This window comes from Sturnus vulgaris, chromosome 2 (assembly GCF_052056855.1).
Source record: "Sturnus vulgaris isolate bStuVul1 chromosome 2, bStuVul1.hap1, whole genome shotgun sequence".
Classification (NCBI taxonomy): Eukaryota; Metazoa; Chordata; class Aves; order Passeriformes; family Sturnidae; genus Sturnus; species Sturnus vulgaris.
Genome location: NC_142244.1, coordinates 17,325,167 through 17,342,667, shown reverse-complemented (window position 1 = coordinate 17,342,667; position 17,501 = coordinate 17,325,167). Strand labels below are relative to the sequence as shown.

The 17,501-nt window shown below is 40.1% G+C and overlaps 1 protein-coding gene across 11 annotated transcripts in view; it reads right to left on the bottom strand.

The window, feature by feature from the left end:
* The window catches only part of POU2F1 (POU class 2 homeobox 1), a 112,890-nt gene that overhangs the window by 12,205 nt on the left and 83,184 nt on the right, over nucleotides 1-17,501 (bottom strand). For all 11 annotated transcript variants that reach the window (XM_088158140.1, XM_088158148.1, XM_088158157.1 and 8 more), the window contains 8 exons: nucleotides 14,595-14,689; nucleotides 12,175-12,348; nucleotides 8,326-8,467; nucleotides 6,108-6,253; nucleotides 5,439-5,618; nucleotides 2,539-2,644; nucleotides 1,773-2,118; nucleotides 916-1,004 (listed from right to left, as the gene is read on the bottom strand). In XM_088158140.1, coding sequence (XP_088014266.1) covers nucleotides 916-1,004; nucleotides 1,773-2,118; nucleotides 2,539-2,644; nucleotides 5,439-5,618; nucleotides 6,108-6,253; nucleotides 8,326-8,467; nucleotides 12,175-12,348; nucleotides 14,595-14,689 — 1,278 coding nt within the window. The remainder of the gene's footprint in view (nucleotides 1-915; nucleotides 1,005-1,772; nucleotides 2,119-2,538; nucleotides 2,645-5,438; nucleotides 5,619-6,107; nucleotides 6,254-8,325; nucleotides 8,468-12,174; nucleotides 12,349-14,594; nucleotides 14,690-17,501) is intronic.

The window sequence follows — 17,501 nt, the reverse complement described above, 5'->3', positions numbered from 1 at the left end:
GCCTGTACATCCAGGCAACTTGCACTAGGCAGGGTTGAGATGAGGGCTCATGTGAAATGACAGCTATCACAAGATGGAGAAGGTCATGTAACCTTGAGTGTAACATTTTAAATGTTGACATATAACCAACCACTGTTACAACTTACTCTCACGGGTCTACAGCATTCAGTCTGCCTTACATTATGATCTCCTAAATTTATCTGTGACACTTTATGAAATGGTTCTTTCTTGCAACCTAGAAACAAGATCTGTTCAGCTAGTTTAAAGGATATTTGAACACACAGGTTACCTAGCTCTTCAGACACTTGTACCACCCAGTTTTTACAGGTAGCAAACTATGAACTCAGAACAACTCTTGCTGAAGCCAGTGGTGACTTCTGGCTTTGTGCTACTTCCAAAACAAATAAATAGTTCCTCTTCTGAATGTGGATTTATGTATTTCAAGTTCTACGTAAGGATTTTAGGAGGCAGGATGTTTGTTGTACTTTTCAAGTACATATGAAGATGAGAATTCAGGATCAAGACTTGCTCAGAACTGCCCTCCCACGAGACCTTATAATGGTGCAAATCTGCACAAGCAGACTATAGAAGAGCTATAAAAAGCAAATCTCTAACCTGCTACAGATACGGGCCAATGAGGCAAGGACAACTAAATAAATGCCAGATTATATTCAGCATCTCAAATGCCTCCTTTAAATCACTGTAAGATCATACACAGTTCTGATTCCCTATCTGAAATTGTACCTGCTCTCATCTCTGTGATCCACAAAATGTATTTGCACATTTAATTTTGTAAAACCTTGACTCTTACACAATTTATGCCCAGTGCTGAGGAGTCAGTTCTCTGGTAGACAAAACCAGAGCACATAAACCGAAGTTGTGTGACAGAGGTGCATTAAAAGGAGCACTACTGACCTTGAATAGTTGCCAGTGTACTGTTGCTCATCAGGGCCGGGCTGAGAGCACCACCTAATGTCCCTGGATTGAGACTGAGTAAGGCACCTCTGCAGCAAGCAAGAAGAAGTGGAAAAGAGAAAGAGTGTTTTAAGAAAAGGTTGTCACTGTTTAAAAGCACACCATCATACTTCTTAAAAAGGGGGAAGCACGGGGGAGGGCAAGGAGGGAGAAAAGACCAGAGATTAAGGGTTGGTTTTGGATTATTTTACTTTTAACTCCGTGAGGGGTTCATGACATTACTGAAGTACAAAGCGCTGTAAATACATGATTTGCATTGATTGTTGGTGTAAAATATTCTTGTAAAGTATTTTAGAAAACTGTTGATCGTTAGAGAACTATCATCCTCTCGCAAATGCAGATAAGAAATATGTAAATCAAGAGGATTAAAGACACATCTGTCTGAGCAACATTTCTAAAATTACAACTTCAACAATACATCATCTTGTATCTTTGAGAACTTCTTGCTCACTATGGAGAAATGAGTGTACACACATAGGTGTAAAGTGGGTCTAGGCTATCTCTCCATTTTACAATAAGACAGATTCTATGATTCAGTGGTAACTTTCAGTTTTTAAGTCAAGCTCTGCAGTGGGATGAATGATTTATCAAACAACAACATCACTGCAACACAGCTTTTTCACCTTTAAAATGAACACAGTATTTGTGTACTGTGATGGGAATGACCAATTGCCATCTATGAGTAAACCTTCAGATCTGAGATAAATGACAGCGATACGTAAAAGCAATTTATCCCAGGGATTCTCCTTCACCCTTCTGCCACCTCACCTAGAAGGGTGTGCAAAATTGATCCTTACCCAGCTGCAAACTGCGAGGATGCCATCAAGCCTGGGTTTAGTCCTGCTGCAGCAGCCATGGCAGCAAGACTTGCATTTGCAGGCAACTGTGCAGCTCCTTGTAAGGCGGCCGCTGCCGCTGTTTGCAACCCTGATGCCGTTACCATCACCTGGCTGGTCCCGAGAGGGGAGGACAAGGGAGTGGAGGTTGTCTGTGTTGTGCTGGTCTCACTGGCACTGGATGCCTCTGAAGTGGAGGCTGAGGCAGAAGGGGAAGGACTCAGGGAGGGTGATGTCACTGCTGAAGAAGCTGGAGGTGCTGTTGAAATCACTGTTGCCGTGTTGTTGGAGGTGGTTTCTGTAGTGCCTGCAAGATTGGCTCTGGTCAGATCAGTACAAAACACACAGAGCAGAGAACAGAAACTCCTGCCCACCTGATCTCAACTGCACGTCCAGCTCAAAGGGGCACAAACACACATTTCTGTAGTACCAAGAAGCACCAAGAGTTCAAATGAAAAAATGAAATGACACTTCCCAATGGGAGGCTGAAGAGCTCTACAAGCCAGCAATGAAACACGACATATTTTGTTTCAGCACCACGTGTGATTTAATTCCTGGAAAAGTCAACTCAGTGGTCACAAAAATTGAAGATTCCTAGTGCAGCAACAAGGAACAGTGACAAGCATGTCCTGGGATATCAGTGACCAATAAGTGAACGACTCTTTTAAGAATTCAAAAGGGACAAACGGTAGGGGTTGATGTGATGGCAGCAGAGATTAGCCCTTACCTGTGACTGACAGACTGGTGACAGCAGGACTGGCCAGAGGGAGCACGGGGTTGACAGTCAGGGTTGTAGCTGCACTGCTAGTCACAAGGCTTGGCGTGGTTGCCACCTGGAGGTCAAAAACGAATAAAACTGCTCAGCTGCTCGAAGACACAGTAACACACTAGACCTGGATTTCTTTCTTTCCACCCTGAGCTGAGAAAGTTAACAGGGAAAACACTGCATATAAACTATTTTTTTCGGTAATTTGGTTACTTTACATTCAATGAAACAACCACAGCACCTTCTCTAATTACCAGCAATATAATAATTCAGTATTTGAAAGGAGATACACCCCTATCCATATTGTCTCAAGACTGCAAGTTAGCCCCTCTCTGCCATCCCACAAAGATAGCACCTTGTTTTAATAGAGATACTCTCATAGAAAGAGTTACAAAATATATTTCTACTTTTTTTTCTTGTTTAAGCATCTTTTTCAGCTCCAACTCTCTTTGATTAGATTATGTAAATGCCCCAGCATTAACAAAGGTATTTAGGGTAATGTGTTTATATGGAGAAACAGAGTAACATTTCATTTTATTCAACCAAACTATAAGCTTTACTTTGATAAGCTTCCTTGTGCCAGAGGAAAGATCGCTGAATTTTAAAGCATACAAATGGAGTTTTCAATTGTGGACGGTTTATTATAAGAAAGCTACAATAAACTGAAGACATTACAGATAAACACCAAAGATTTAAGGCTGGAGAAACTAGCTTATGAGGAAAAATGAAATATAAGGAAAGAACTTTTTATGGACAAGAAATGGTGTCCAACAGTAATATTTGAAGGCTGTTAGACAGCAATGAGAGAAATGAATCCTTTAGAATTGCCCAAGAGAACATAGCCAAGGATATAGGCTAAAAATTCCTCCTTTCCCCTCTCTTACCTTAAGTCTATTATCAGAGAGATATCTCTCATGCTACACATCCTCTTAGAGGGAGTCAAATGCTTCATGCATTTTAAACAAGACTGGGGCAACTGGGACAGATCTGAAAGCTTTCTGCCCATCTCAAACAGTGTATGAAATTAAGAGGAGCTGGATACACAGTACACCTCCCACTAATGCAGCCCAGCCACCACATCTGTCATCTGTCCAGCAAGCAGTTAAGGCCAAGGTCACCATCCCTATTTCAGGGCAGGGAATGACCTGGAATTAATACAGTTCACCCCTGTGGTTACAGTGAGTGACTCCAGCCAATGCAAAAGGAGGCTGTCCCCAAAAGGAGCCTTCCCCTCCAATCCTGCTGCACAGCCCTCGCCCTCGTGCAGCCAGGCTGCAAGTCACACTGGTTATCTACCCATACTGAAAATTCATCATTGTTCCTCACATGGCTAATTTGCAGTCAAACTACTAAACTAAGCCCAAGCATCCTATGGACACAATCTCCAGGGCTGACACAAGGAATCAACAAAGCACACAGTCAGTGAAGGCTGGGGGCAGCAGGGCTGGAACATCCATTTGAGCAGCAGCACAGTCTCAAGAGAAGCTTAGAATGAGTGAAAACACTAGTGAAACTTCACTGATGAAAGGGAGACTGTGGTTAACACCTCAATTTCTTACATACAATGGCAGATTACAGCAACAGGAAAATTTCTGTTGGAAAACTCCTTTAAGTTGCAGTCTGAGGGAACTTGCACAGTTACTAAATCTCACTATATTCTGCTTTGGTAGCAAGGCATGTAACCTTGCTTTGCAACTTGGAAAAAAACCTCCAAACAAACCAACAACAACAATAATAAAAAATACTAAGTACACTCAACACAGCCCTTCCCCTGAAACAAAAGGTTGCATGCACACACCCTGAGACAAGGATGAGGGGAGAGAATAACACGTCACCAAAATTAATGGTTTAATGAAGTACTGGAAGATATTAGCTACTACGGTGATGAGGGTGGAATAAATACTACAAAAGGACAGCTACAGGCTACATAAATTCCACCACATTCCTATTAGCATAGCTACTATGAAATCTAATAGCTACTGTTTCTATTTATGAAAACAGACCTCCATGGACATTGGTAGCAAAGATGCTGAAGGAACCTTGATGCATGTGTTTTGTTACTCTTATTTTCATGAAGTTTGTGTTTACCTGAGGTAAATACAAGTGTGGGAAATTAATTACATGAGTATTAGCTAAATTGTTCTTTTGTTCCATGTCTTTCTTTTATATAAATTATTTCTGACTAGAAGTAACAACACTGGTATCGTTGGATTTGCGTGACCTAAGTCTCCAAATGATACAGAATCAAAGGGTAAGATTGGAAGGGACCACAGTGGATCCTTTGGTCCAACCTCCCTGCAGGGTCAGTCCTAGAAAACGTGGCACAGAATTGAGTCCAGATGGTTCTTGAGTATCTCCAGTAAGGGAGACTCCATAGCCTCTCTGGGCAACCTGTTCCAGTGCATGATACATTTTACTGCTGCTCATTTACTGACCAGAGTCGCTAAAATAAGAGGGGAGGGAGAGAGCTATTAAGCACTTTTAAAAAATTACCATTATTTAATTTAAAAAAAACTTTGGGTAAAAGAAGGAAAATTCAGATATAAACTGGAGGTATTATCTGAAGTAAGTTCAAAGCAATAACCCCAAGTGCAAATTTGCTAGTTAGAATATTTGTTCAGGAGGTGACTAAATACAACACCTTCTCTGAAGGCCTAAGTTCTTGATTTGTAAGCATTATCTCTCTTGGACAGTATTCAGGTGGAACACTCAAAATGCCAGTAAAATATAAATATTGAGAAATAAATACTGTGAGAACAAGTCTGCTGTACAAAGAAGGTGCAGCATGTGTAGCTTCCACAGTGAGCACAGCAGAACCACCTCTGCCAGTGATATTTGCCAACACAGTTCTTGACTCTTACCAGTGAGGTTGGACAGGGGAAAATTGCTTTGATGGGCGAGCTGCTGGTTCCACCACTGCTGGGTGGGTTGATCCTTTTCTCCTTCTGGCGCCGGTTACAGAACCAAACGCGGATCACCTCCTTCTCCATGTTTAGCTGGTCAGCTATCATGGCGATCTCATCCGAGGTAGGCTTTTGGTTCTGACAAAAGAAAATGGTATTTGAAAAGCTCTGAAATTATCTCCTGAAGATCTGCATTGTAGATAGGCAGAAATATGAATTGGTGATTTAGATCCAGAATCTGCTCAGTGGTACAGTAGAGACAAACCACAGTAGATGCTTCTGCCCTCCAGCTAAAAACCTCAAATTGTGTGTGCTTAGACTATTGCCCCATTTATCCATCCTCATGAAGGGTAGTGTTTAAACCTATGTCTGAGTATACTGGAGTGCAAAATCATGAAGTCAGTGAACTGCAAGAACTAGTGAGTTTTTCTGAGGGCGGGGTTTGTGCTTGTTTTTAAAGTGAAGTAGATGTTGATGCATGTTTCTTGGCATGGCTTTTGTATTCCCCTTGTTTAGTACTAGCACTTTCCTAAATAGCACAGTAGTGAGTTCACCCTAACACATATAAGTGTAAAGAAAAGTTTCTCCATTTCTTCCCAGGCTGAGCACAGCACCAGGATCACTGACCTCCAGGAAACTCTTCTCTAAGGCCACACGTATGTTGGTCTCTATGCTGGTGCGTTTCTTCCTCCTACGGTTCAAGCCTTCGATCCCTTGCCCCGGAGAATTCAGGGCACTTGGGCTGGAGAGAGTTGAATCAGATGAGAGGTTTTCTGAAAAAGAAGAAAGGAATACAAATCAGGATTCATCTGAATGCAGTGCAGTCTAATGCAAGTGTTCTTCACCTGTATAAGGTATGTTAAGACCTGCTCTGTATCTATTCCAAATACACAGAGGTTTATGAAGATTGCATGCATTAATCACTGCATTTAAAAACTACAGCATATATCTGGCACTAAAAAGCTACAAGTAAGCCCAAAGGATGCCCTCTGCTCCTGTATGCTACCACAGTATCCCTTTTATAATACTTATAGAAAGTTTGTCTCCCATATCTCATGCTACGCCCCACTCACACACTGCAAGCCCCAGTTTAAAGGAAAAAGGAGTACTTGATATCTATAAGCCATAGCTGAAAGTCACAGGCAGTTATGAAAAAATCTGAGCAGCCTGAAATTTCTTTTAGCCACTCTACAAAACACTAGAGGAAGAGAAGTTCGTAACTGGCTTCACAGTGTTTATTCAGTCTCCTCTCTCTGGACACCTTAGCAGACACTCAGGGCTACCAACCACTCTACACAGTGAGCAGGTTCCCGTCCTTAACTTCACCAAGGCTCTCTTAACCCTAGTCCTGTCCTTCTGGCTTCACAGAGGAGCAAAGAGAGAACATTTAACCCTACTTTACAGCAGGAAGAGCAATCTAACCAAAAGGCGAGCTTCAGTAGGGAATTTAAACAAAATTATTAATTGTGGTTGGAGTTCCCTCATTGCACTGGGGTTAGCGGGTGATAAGCAGGTGTCAAAGTTCACAATCCCCACCATTACTTGATAGACTCAAATGGGAAAGTATTTTCTAGATTTTTTTTTAATAGTAATGGCACTTGTAAACATATGGAAACCCTTCCTCAGCCTGAAAACTCCACTGAGAACCTCCTGAGCTCCACGGCAATAAATTCAGGAATCATCGGTATGCTTCTCCTGCCTACTTTTACCTAAAAGTAACCTGAAACTTTCTTCCAAAGATTTTCAGGAAACTGAGTCAGAGCCAAAGACAATGGTTCCCCACTTGCAGGATGTGAAGAACCCCAACACTATTCACAGCCCTCAACTTGACAGAGACAAGTATTTCTTCAGGCTAGCATGAAAAAACTCCTGTGACAGCCCTTGCAGCACTGGATCCATCCAATGTTGCTGGAAGGTTTGGGAACCACTGCCCTGTGGACTTGAGCACCCAGTGTGGAGGTATTTATGTTTTCTATCACAGACCTACAACACCTAATGATAACTCCTGTCAGCACAACAGAATGACACTTCCTTTTCTCAATGCAGGACAAATTTTCAACGCCGCATGAAATTACTTTCAAAACTTCAGAGAATGCTGTAGGCGCCAGCATAAAGCTCTCTCCATTTTGGTAAAAATAGGAAGGCACACACCATCCCTGCCATCTGTTTAACATATCCATCAGTTTTATCCTATGTACAATTGCATACTTGGAAGAAAAAACTGGCTGGTAGCACTCTCTAAGTACTAGCTCACAAGCTCCTTTTGCCGGTGGGAGATTAAAAAAAAAGAACACTACCAACATTGGCATAGTGAATAACTTGTATCCCAGAAAAAACTAATATGGCAGGGAAAAAGCAAAATCTAAACCACAAAAAACTCTTCCTACAGGGAAAAAGATTATTTATGTGAACCCTATGAGAGAGATAAAAGGAATGCACACAGGGGTGTGGAAGTAGATGGATGCAATAAGCTCTGCCCACTGAAACGACAAATCATGCAACCCTCTCTATACTACACATCTGAAAAAGAAAGCTAGAAGAGGATTAGAAGTTATATGCATTAACATACACGAAGGAGGAAAACCATGACACATATTGTACCTCATCCCATGCAATTGTTCAGCTGGCTAGAGACACATTTCTGAAAGTTCATACTGGAACTATTTTGGATGCATATAGGCACATGGAAAGGGAACTATGGACCCTTATTTCTACATCCTCATTTGTCCCATGGGCAGCTACAAAGGCTGGTAGCTTCATAAAACCATAAGGGCACAAACGAAGCAGCTTTTCAGAATCCTACTGATTTTGGTAGGCTGGTGAAGAAATACACAGACTCATTCACCTGCATCATTGAGCCACTTTTCCAGAAGTGGCTTTAACTTGCACATGTTCTTAAAGCTGAGGTTCAAGGCTTCAAAGCGAGAGATGGTAGTTTGGCTGAAGTCATTTCCATAGAGTTTGCCCATAGCGAGCCCAACATCACCCTGGACAAAGAAAGAGAAAAAAGGGATTCACTGTCATAGGCACTTCCAAAGCAAGGAATGCTGTCACATTCTGGTGTTCTCTCAGTGACTCCATTGCTGCGTGGGATTTCAGTTTCACAGAGGCTTTCTCAGTGCTATCAAGACTCATGCTCAAGCAATAATCATAAAGAAATGTCAAACCTCAGTCAGTTTAACCATGTAACTCTTTCCAGGAAATCCCTGATGCTTTGTCTTCTTAGCATTATCACTGAGCAGCACATTCTACTGAATAGTAACTCGTAATTTTTTCTTAGTTCTTTAAAATAAGTAAAGACCAAGCTCTCTTTAGGAGCAGATTTGAGCTTTTCTGCATATTTCACACTGAAGAAGGGAAGTTCAAATAAGCAGAAATGCAATGAATTCGTGTTCTCAAATTTGTAGAAAATACTCTAGAAAAGATGTCTGCAAACATATGTCACATTTAAACAGATGCAGAAATATTCGTATCTGAACTGTTAGTATCTTCTGAGGTTCAAACCAAATTTCTCCCCAATAGATACAAATTTCAAAGCAGATAAGAAGTTGAACCATTTCAAATAATGCTTAACTGCAGTCTTGATTATCATTACCCATCTACTACAAATCTATCCAGGAGATTTACAGGCAGATGATCATCTCTTTACATCTGTTATTGCTTTTTAAACTCAGTTTTAGCTAGCTATTCTGCTAGCAGACATTCTGCCTATCCTAATATTTATGTATATAGTATATAACTATGTAGTATACACTTGGAAAGTGGTGTTTAAAAAAGAACATCAATCCATTCTTGATTGTGGCCACTAAAGACACCATCATATTTTCATGCTTCGTTTTCAAGCTGGAAGGTCCTGCCCTCTGAAAAAAATGCACTTATATTTCAAGTATACTATTCGGTCTAAAGTAGCTTTGTTTAGCTTTTTTAAATTATTTTTTAGCACAAAACAAAGTATGAGAAGAAGAGGCTGAAAAGCTGGAGCACAGTTAGTGGAGTTTAATTGCAAATGGGTTAGTTGGACTGGGCATAAAGCTTGCTTTTCTCTGAGGTCAGCTCCACAACCACAGCTGGGTATGAGTACACTGACAGCATGCAGATTGGCCACACACAAGCCAGGAAGAAAAAACCTTTGGGAAGCTTAGTAAATTGTGCAGGTTGAGCAAAGAAAACAATTTCCTTCCTAGAAGAGGAGCAGAACAATTGGTTTGTGTGCCCTTCAATCAGAGCAAACACGTGGGAACTCACATTTATGCCTCTACTCATATGCCAGGATTCTGTGCATTTTAAAACTCATAAATCATTCCAAGAGGAGTAACGTGGATGCTCTTCTGGGTTTATGAAGAAGAAAACCTGGCTATGTAAACCATTTTAGAGATAAGTTGATTTATGTCTTGGCAGGAAAGAGTTATGAAATTTGCTTCAGTCCCCCAACTAAATTTAATTCTGAATTTATGTTGTTCTTACAAACATTTGCCATCTGATTTAAAATGAATAGTTAACCATTTCTTTGTCAATGCCAAAAGGTGGCAGCATTTCAGCTGTAGGCAAAGGAATTTACATATGGGGATGATAATTTTTTTATATTGGGATGGTCCAGGTACAGGATGGAACAGAGTCTAAAGGCATTGTATACACATCTGATCTATTCTGTAGATTAACTGAAGCTCTGGTAATGAACTGAAACTGATTAAAAGGTACATCATTGTTGTGTGTACTGGTCTGTTAAGAAGCTCAGATGGTCTAACAGAGGCAATACCTTTGACAAAATAAAAATAACATTGTCTAAAATGTTCGCTCACATCTCTAGAATCTGTACTGAGCAATTAGTCCCAGGCCTGCAATGATGCTAAGGTGCAGTTTGCTCATTGTGTCCCTGCATGTCAAACATGGAGGTATTTTTAAGGAAAACAAACAAAGGGATTTAAATGCATCACCCACATTTCAGGGTGGGAGAAGAGGCAGAACTGCTGAAATTCAAAACCTGTTTTATTGTTCACACAACAGAATGCAGTAAGTGATTAGTTTGCAATGCAAACTAAATCTTACAATTATTTTTGAAAGGCAGGGGTGGCATGAGTCTGAAAAAGCTTACAGTACTGCTGGAAATAAATTTCTTTTATCCTCTGAAAGGCAGTCTATTTATCCAACTATAGGAAACCAAAGTAATCAGGGTCTCTAATTATCATCCAATTATGCAATTAGGTTGAAGTTATTAGAACAGCCTAATTACACACATACAAACTCAGAGCAGGACAGGAATGACCAAATGTAATTTTGTCACATTTTCAAGATTCCCCTTTTTTAATCTGAAAAGCAAATACTGAAATGTAAGCTTGAGCAGTTGTGTTTCATTTTTCCTCACCGTGAAAATTCATAACAGGGTCAATAAAGAAAGGTTAACACATAACTTAAAAAGTCTAGTTGAGCCTTTATAATCATCTCACAGCAGGGCAGATTAAACATAATAATGAGAGATCTACACAAACCCCTCTGTCAGGCTATAGGGAAGCTATTGTATTTTATCCTATTCTCTGCTGCTCTATTCGAGCTTTTGTGTGTGTCCATCACTTGTATTTCTGTGCCTCCCTCTAGTGGAAAGAAGGGAGGGAAGGAGGCACACATGCCAGCAAAATGCACTTCATTTAACTAAGAACATTCTGTTCTTGACTTATAATTAAGATGCTGCCAGGAACTTTCATTATGAACTTTGATTTTTCTATTTAGGACCTTGCCAGAAAAATAAATCCGACTTCAGCACATAGTTACAGCTAGAGTAGATTTACTTATTCTATTCCATCACATATGTTGGACTGACTGCTCTGAAGCTCAGACTTTTAAATACTTTGATTTTTGCATGCTGTTTCTTCTAGTAAAGACATGCTCACGCTTAACCACAGACTCCTGCCAAAACTAATTGAGAGATATTGGGGAGATATTTTAATTTTAATTTTGCAGGGGAGAAAAAAATTTTGATATTAATAAGAAAGGACTCTTGGAACCAAGTTCTTTTCAACAGAATAATGGAAGATATAAATGCACTTTGTACTTTTAATTGTGGTCTTCATTCAACCACCTTCACTATGTTCAAGATTACTTTTCTTCTGCTCTATGGGTATTTCTGAGCTTTTAAACAAACCAAAACAAACCACAACTTCAGTTCACCCTTGTAAGGAGAAAACTTCAAAGGTGGCAGTCCTTTCAGGTTTTGTTTAGGAACCTTAGTAAAAGCATTAAATACAGAAATCATTGATGTTTAATAGGAAAATACGCTTGAGATAAAACCCTTTGACATCCAAAGCAACTGCACAGATGTGATACACTTTTTAAACACACAGAGCAGCTAATTGTACTGTATGATTTTTGGAACTTTGTACTTCTGAAGGCAGCTTTAAAGTGCTTTGTCCCATTCATGTCACATCCCATAGAATGAATAGTGCACATGCAATGACATCTGGAGCTGGTAAATGCACGTTTTCCCCTGCTGGGAAAATGGCTATGCTTTAAAACCAACAGGGAAGTAAGATGGATGTATGGCTTTTTCTGTTATTTCTTAGAAATCCCCCACATAAAGGCCAGAGCATAACCCTATTTAAGCAGGTTCTCCTAGGAAATGATGGAATTGTAGTCTCCCTCCAGACTTGAAAGATGAGACCTCAGGTTCCACACTGGCAGGCACTAAGGCACGCAGTCTCACCTGAGTGAATCCAAGTTTGATCCGTCTTTGTTTGAAAGTCTTGGCAAACTGCTCAAGCTCCTCAAGGTCACTGGGCTCCTCCAAGCTGGGAGTGTCAATTCGCTTTGGTGTTGACTGGCTCTGTGGAAGTGACTGAATGGGGGTCGCTGCTATTGTGCGTGTTGGGGTTGCTGGCTATTGAGACAGCAAGGAAAAAAATCAAAATCAGACTTAAGAGGGTAATCAACGGAAATTAAACTCCTAAAAGATGATGTTCTTGTGAGAGAGGTCAGTGAATTGGATATTTCCTGCAATCTGGAAGTTCCTCCAATTTATTAACATTCCTCTCCAGAACAAGCAAACGCAATCCAGAAAACTACAGTAGTATGCCAGGCTCTTAAAGGTTCTGTCATAACCAGTTAAAGAAAAGTAAGAGATGTTCAACAACTTTCACTTGCTGCAGAAGTTGCTCAAAGAAAGGCTACTTGATACATTTCTATCACTTATAGACACCTTGGCATTCACCCCTCTTAAAAAAAATTAAAATTGAATCTACTGGTCTTTTGAGGTGGCAGACTGTCACCAGCCCAAAAGATTCAAATCTCCAATTTAATCCCGGAAGAGTGAGCATGTACAAATACAGCAAACATGGCAAGTTTCCTCCAATGCTATCTCTTGTGACTGACTCAACTCTTCAGGAAGAATAAACCAGATTTACCTCTAACCCTTCCGTCAATAGTTGCAACAATAAAATGAACATACTGGTGATAAAAGAAATGAAGCACAAGCAATCTGCAGAAAATGATTCATTCATTCACACTTTTCTTCTATATAAAGGGTAATTTTCTAGGAAGTCCATGGAAGGTTCACTATTCCTGAATATTGGCATATTGAAGCATTTTGTGTTGCAACTACAATAAATATCTGAAAAAAATTAGCATCTTGGAAAATGTTCACAGGTGAACAAAATATATTTAGATCTGGTACTGCACAGTTCAGGCTTTATGTGCAACAAGAACACTGGAAACATGTTTTGAGTGCATAGCTTTACCTCCTTACATGCCATGATCAGCTGGGATCCAGAGACAAATCATTTCCTCCAGCTAAATTCTAGTCAGTCTAGCTGTGGCTCTTTCAGTAAAGGTGATTTCATGCCCCTGTGTCCTACACCCAGCTCTGAAACTCTAGATTCCTTCAGGGCAAATAAAAACAGCCTCAATTCCAGGCAGCACTAGAGTATTATGCAAAGTCTATGCAAAGGTTCAGAAAAGGCTCTTCTAAAAGAAATGGCCTACATATAGCTCAATCTTTACATAACTCCTTATGTTGTTTTCCTCCTGGGTTAGTGCAGCGTTTTGCAGTGCACAGCAGATGGTAGAGGGAGGTCAAGATCTATAATTCCATTACTTGAGAAATAATGTAATCATATATGATCTTTCCAGGATTGCAGATACATGTGTCCCACTTACACGTTTTTTAATATTTTTAATTTACATTAATCATAGTGGGTAATTACTGCAATATGTCTTCATTGATTTCACCCACTTTACATAATTTATTCTTTCTTAGTAGTTTTAATATATTTTTTTTTCAAACCCAAGAATAATCTTTAGTGAGGAATCACGCTGCTAGCTGAGGTATGAACTAGAGGTGAGACAAATTCCATTTTCCACATGGTGCATGAAAAATACTAGAGGTGGTATAATAGAAAATGTAGTTTTCTAAGACTCTGATAGACTCAGGCACCTTATTGCAGACTAGAAAATTCTTATATGTAACCGAGGTGGCAGGAAGATACTGTGTGATATTAGATGGTATTTGAGAAACAGCATGCAGCCATGAAACTAAACTGCACAGTAAAACCCAGAGCCAAGCACAACTAAATTTACAGGCACATGCAACCTTAAAATTGCTTTTCTTATAGTCTGAAAACTTAATCACAGAGCTCTAATATTTTAATATACATCTATCAGAATATTCGAATATTTCATTTCTAACAATCTCTTCAGTGTCACAGACAGTAACTGGTAGAACTGGCAATGACTTAGCAGTGATTGCAAAATAACTACACTAAAATGAAGATAGATTACCATTGCAATCTTCAGAAAGAGACTTGTCAGTAATCCCTTTTTGGTGCTTTTGAGGGAGCTCACACCTTGCTCCTCTGAATTTCCAAGAAAACCTTACAGGAAATCAAACAATGTTCAAGTGCCATTAACTCAAGGTATCAATCATGAAAATTTTCAGCTAAAAACCCATTTTAGAACGTTAAAGCCTGGAAAGAGTCACATTGGGGTGCGAGCTACAATCCTGAACTATCTAGAAAGACAAATTCCTTGTGATAGCTACATCTATTCAGGTAACTAACACAAAGGGTCTGTTCACTTGCCAGAGTTTAAATCCCCTCAAAGCAAGTCATGAAGTGTAGGAAAAAGCCTGACCTGCGAGGCAAGGGTGATGCTTGGCTGAGACTGCAGGAGGTTGGCTTGGCTTTGCTGAGGTAGTTGCGTTAAGAGATTCTGCGCTTGCAGGAGACCTGGAGAGAGAAAAGTGTGCATTTGGTTTGTCATTCAAAAACACTAAAACATGAAATGAGGTAAAACAAGGTTCTTGCAATGATGGAAAATAAAAAAATTAAAAAAAAAATTGAGATGTGAGGTTTTGTTTCTTCCTTGCATAAATATCTTCCGATTTCGGCATTTTCAGCCCAAAATCCCCCTGCATTTCCCTGAAGTGTAAGTGGTGATGGAAGGCTAAGAGGGAGAATGTGTAAGTTCCCTCTGCAGAAAGTGTTGGTAATGATCTAGGTCATCCCAGTTCTGTGTGCAGGAATAATTTACTGCCCTTTTCAGCATGCAGAGTTTGGATACACCTTTTCTGGTAATCAAGAGGTGACCAAGAACTGTGGAGCCAATACTGAGCACTAATGAGATCAAATTTAACAACTGAATAATCATCAAACCCACAAATTTTGCTTTTTGATCACCCTCCTTCCTCTCCAAAGCACCCTATGCCAGCTACCTAACAAGAAGGAAGCTTTCTGGCAGACTTAAGCAGACCACACCTGAAGACACAACAAACCTAGATAACTCCCTCCTGGGTCAAACAAAGTAGGAATTATTTTGAAAAATAATTGGAATTAAAGTTTAAGTAAGATACTGAACACTGCTCAATTTTAACAAATAAACACTACACTGAATATAGGAAAACCCTGCTACTATGAAAAGGTGACAATATCAAAGAACAGTTGCAACTGATAGAACCAATATGTATAATATGCTGTCAATCTATGAATAAATTGCCTTACAGTCCAGTATTTTTACAGTTTATTAAATCTCTGAGGAAATCGAGATACATGCCTGCATCTAAATATTTTAACTAGAAGGTATCAGTTTTGGAGGTTTTTTTTTTTGTATTTCTAATGCAAAAATGAATCTATTTTTAAGGGACAGAATCTTGACAAAAATATACCTACAGTTAGTGTCAAATGCCTCGACTTTACTGTGAAAAATATTAACTGTTATTTTTTAGGTACCTCCTGGCTACAACTATCAATTTCCACTACAATAACTTAAGAACCTGACTAATTAAACTTACACTTCAATAATATCTTGTCCCTAAAACCAGGGGGAGCAACAGATGGATGGACTGCTATGCCACCATCAACTATGTACCATTTAAATTCAGCATCATCAGCTGCCTGATCTACCTCTCAGCAGAATAAAGGCAGGGGAAGCAGAATTTAGGACTTGATAAATACTGAGTGAGGAAATGGATGTTTTATGCGAGGTTAAGGTCAAAAGAAACATGGAAAGAGGGATTACCATGGTTAAGAAGGAGAAAACGTATCTTCAGTAAGGGATAGCTCTTCTGTGCTTGTGTATCATCTGAGAGTGACACTTGATTTTTGTTTAACAAAGAGCTGAATATGTAGTTTAAACAGAATGTGTGGCTACCAAGATGCTCAGGACCTACAGAGTACAGCCAGTTGCTTATGTAACATAATAGCACAGCACAGACAAGGATGCAAATTTGCTTTGCACCACATAATCAATGTGTTCCAGCTGTGTTTTTGAAAAGCCACACTGAGGGAACAGAGCTGCTCAAGGAGCTTCCATGGCAGCCACCAACTACAGCTACACATTGCTTTTTACAGTGCAAATATTTGTTCACTTGAAAGATGATTTTAGCTGCCCAAATTTAAATATTAATTAGTAAACAGTCACCTCTAAGTGCAGAGTTTTTGACCTTAATTCGGTGATAGTGAATTTTAAACTGATAGCTTGAAAGAGAAAGGGGCAAGCCCATCACACTGTCACTACAGAGTGGCTGACCAACAATGAAACAAAAACCAGGCAGCTGACAGTGATGACATTTGAGTTCTAGTCCACTGGTAACACCATCGATTACAAGTTACTGACTTGTCTTATGACTGCAATCAGAGTAATTAGGACTGGCCTCTTGTGACTTTTTGTCCCCAGAGAAATCCCAGAGGATGTTTTTCTGGCATTAACAATTTTGCTAAAGAGATGACAAGATGACTACACTCTTCCCAATTTTATTCTCACTCACACGGCTTGAAGTAATTATTATGGAATTATCAGCATAAAATAATCTGAACACATTTAATCCACTCTGTTTTTACATCATTTTATCCTGTATAAGAGGAGCTGACACAAGATGTCACGGGCAGAAACTGGAGACAGAACAAGCCAGTTCAACCTGCAGCTGACTGAAGCAATGGTCAGGGGAGGGGGAAAGCAGCTGGACCATTTGGGCAATGTGTCTCTCCCTGTGATCACAGCCTCTACAGTCAGTTGCCATGCACACACTTTGGGCACTCCTTGGCTCTTATGAGTGGGCAGATACAGTTGTGCTCTTTTAAGACATGACTTGAACCAGTCTAAGCTTCTCCTTCATTTCTTTTCTGAGAAGAAATCATTGAGGTCTAAAATACCTTCAGTGACTTAACTTACAGATTACACACCACTGGCTTTTCTAAGTAAATCCAATGTTTCAGGCACCTGCTGGTGCCTAAATATTCTCAGGAGGTCTGTGGACAATACCAAAGATGGGGAAGTAGTCAACAGGCCAGAAGCCAGGGTCTAGACTAGCTGGACAAATGAAGCCCCATGAAGATTGATGCAGGAAAATACAAAGTTCTGCACGGGGGCTGGAATAACCCTGTGCAGCAATACAGGGTGGGCACTGGCTGGCTGCAATGCAGTCCCACAGGAAAAAGTTCTGGGGGTCCTGGAGGACAATCTGATGGACATGAACTGGCAGTGTGCCCTTTCAAGACAGCCAAGCACATCCTGGGCTGTACTCACAGGATTGCAGCCAGTAGG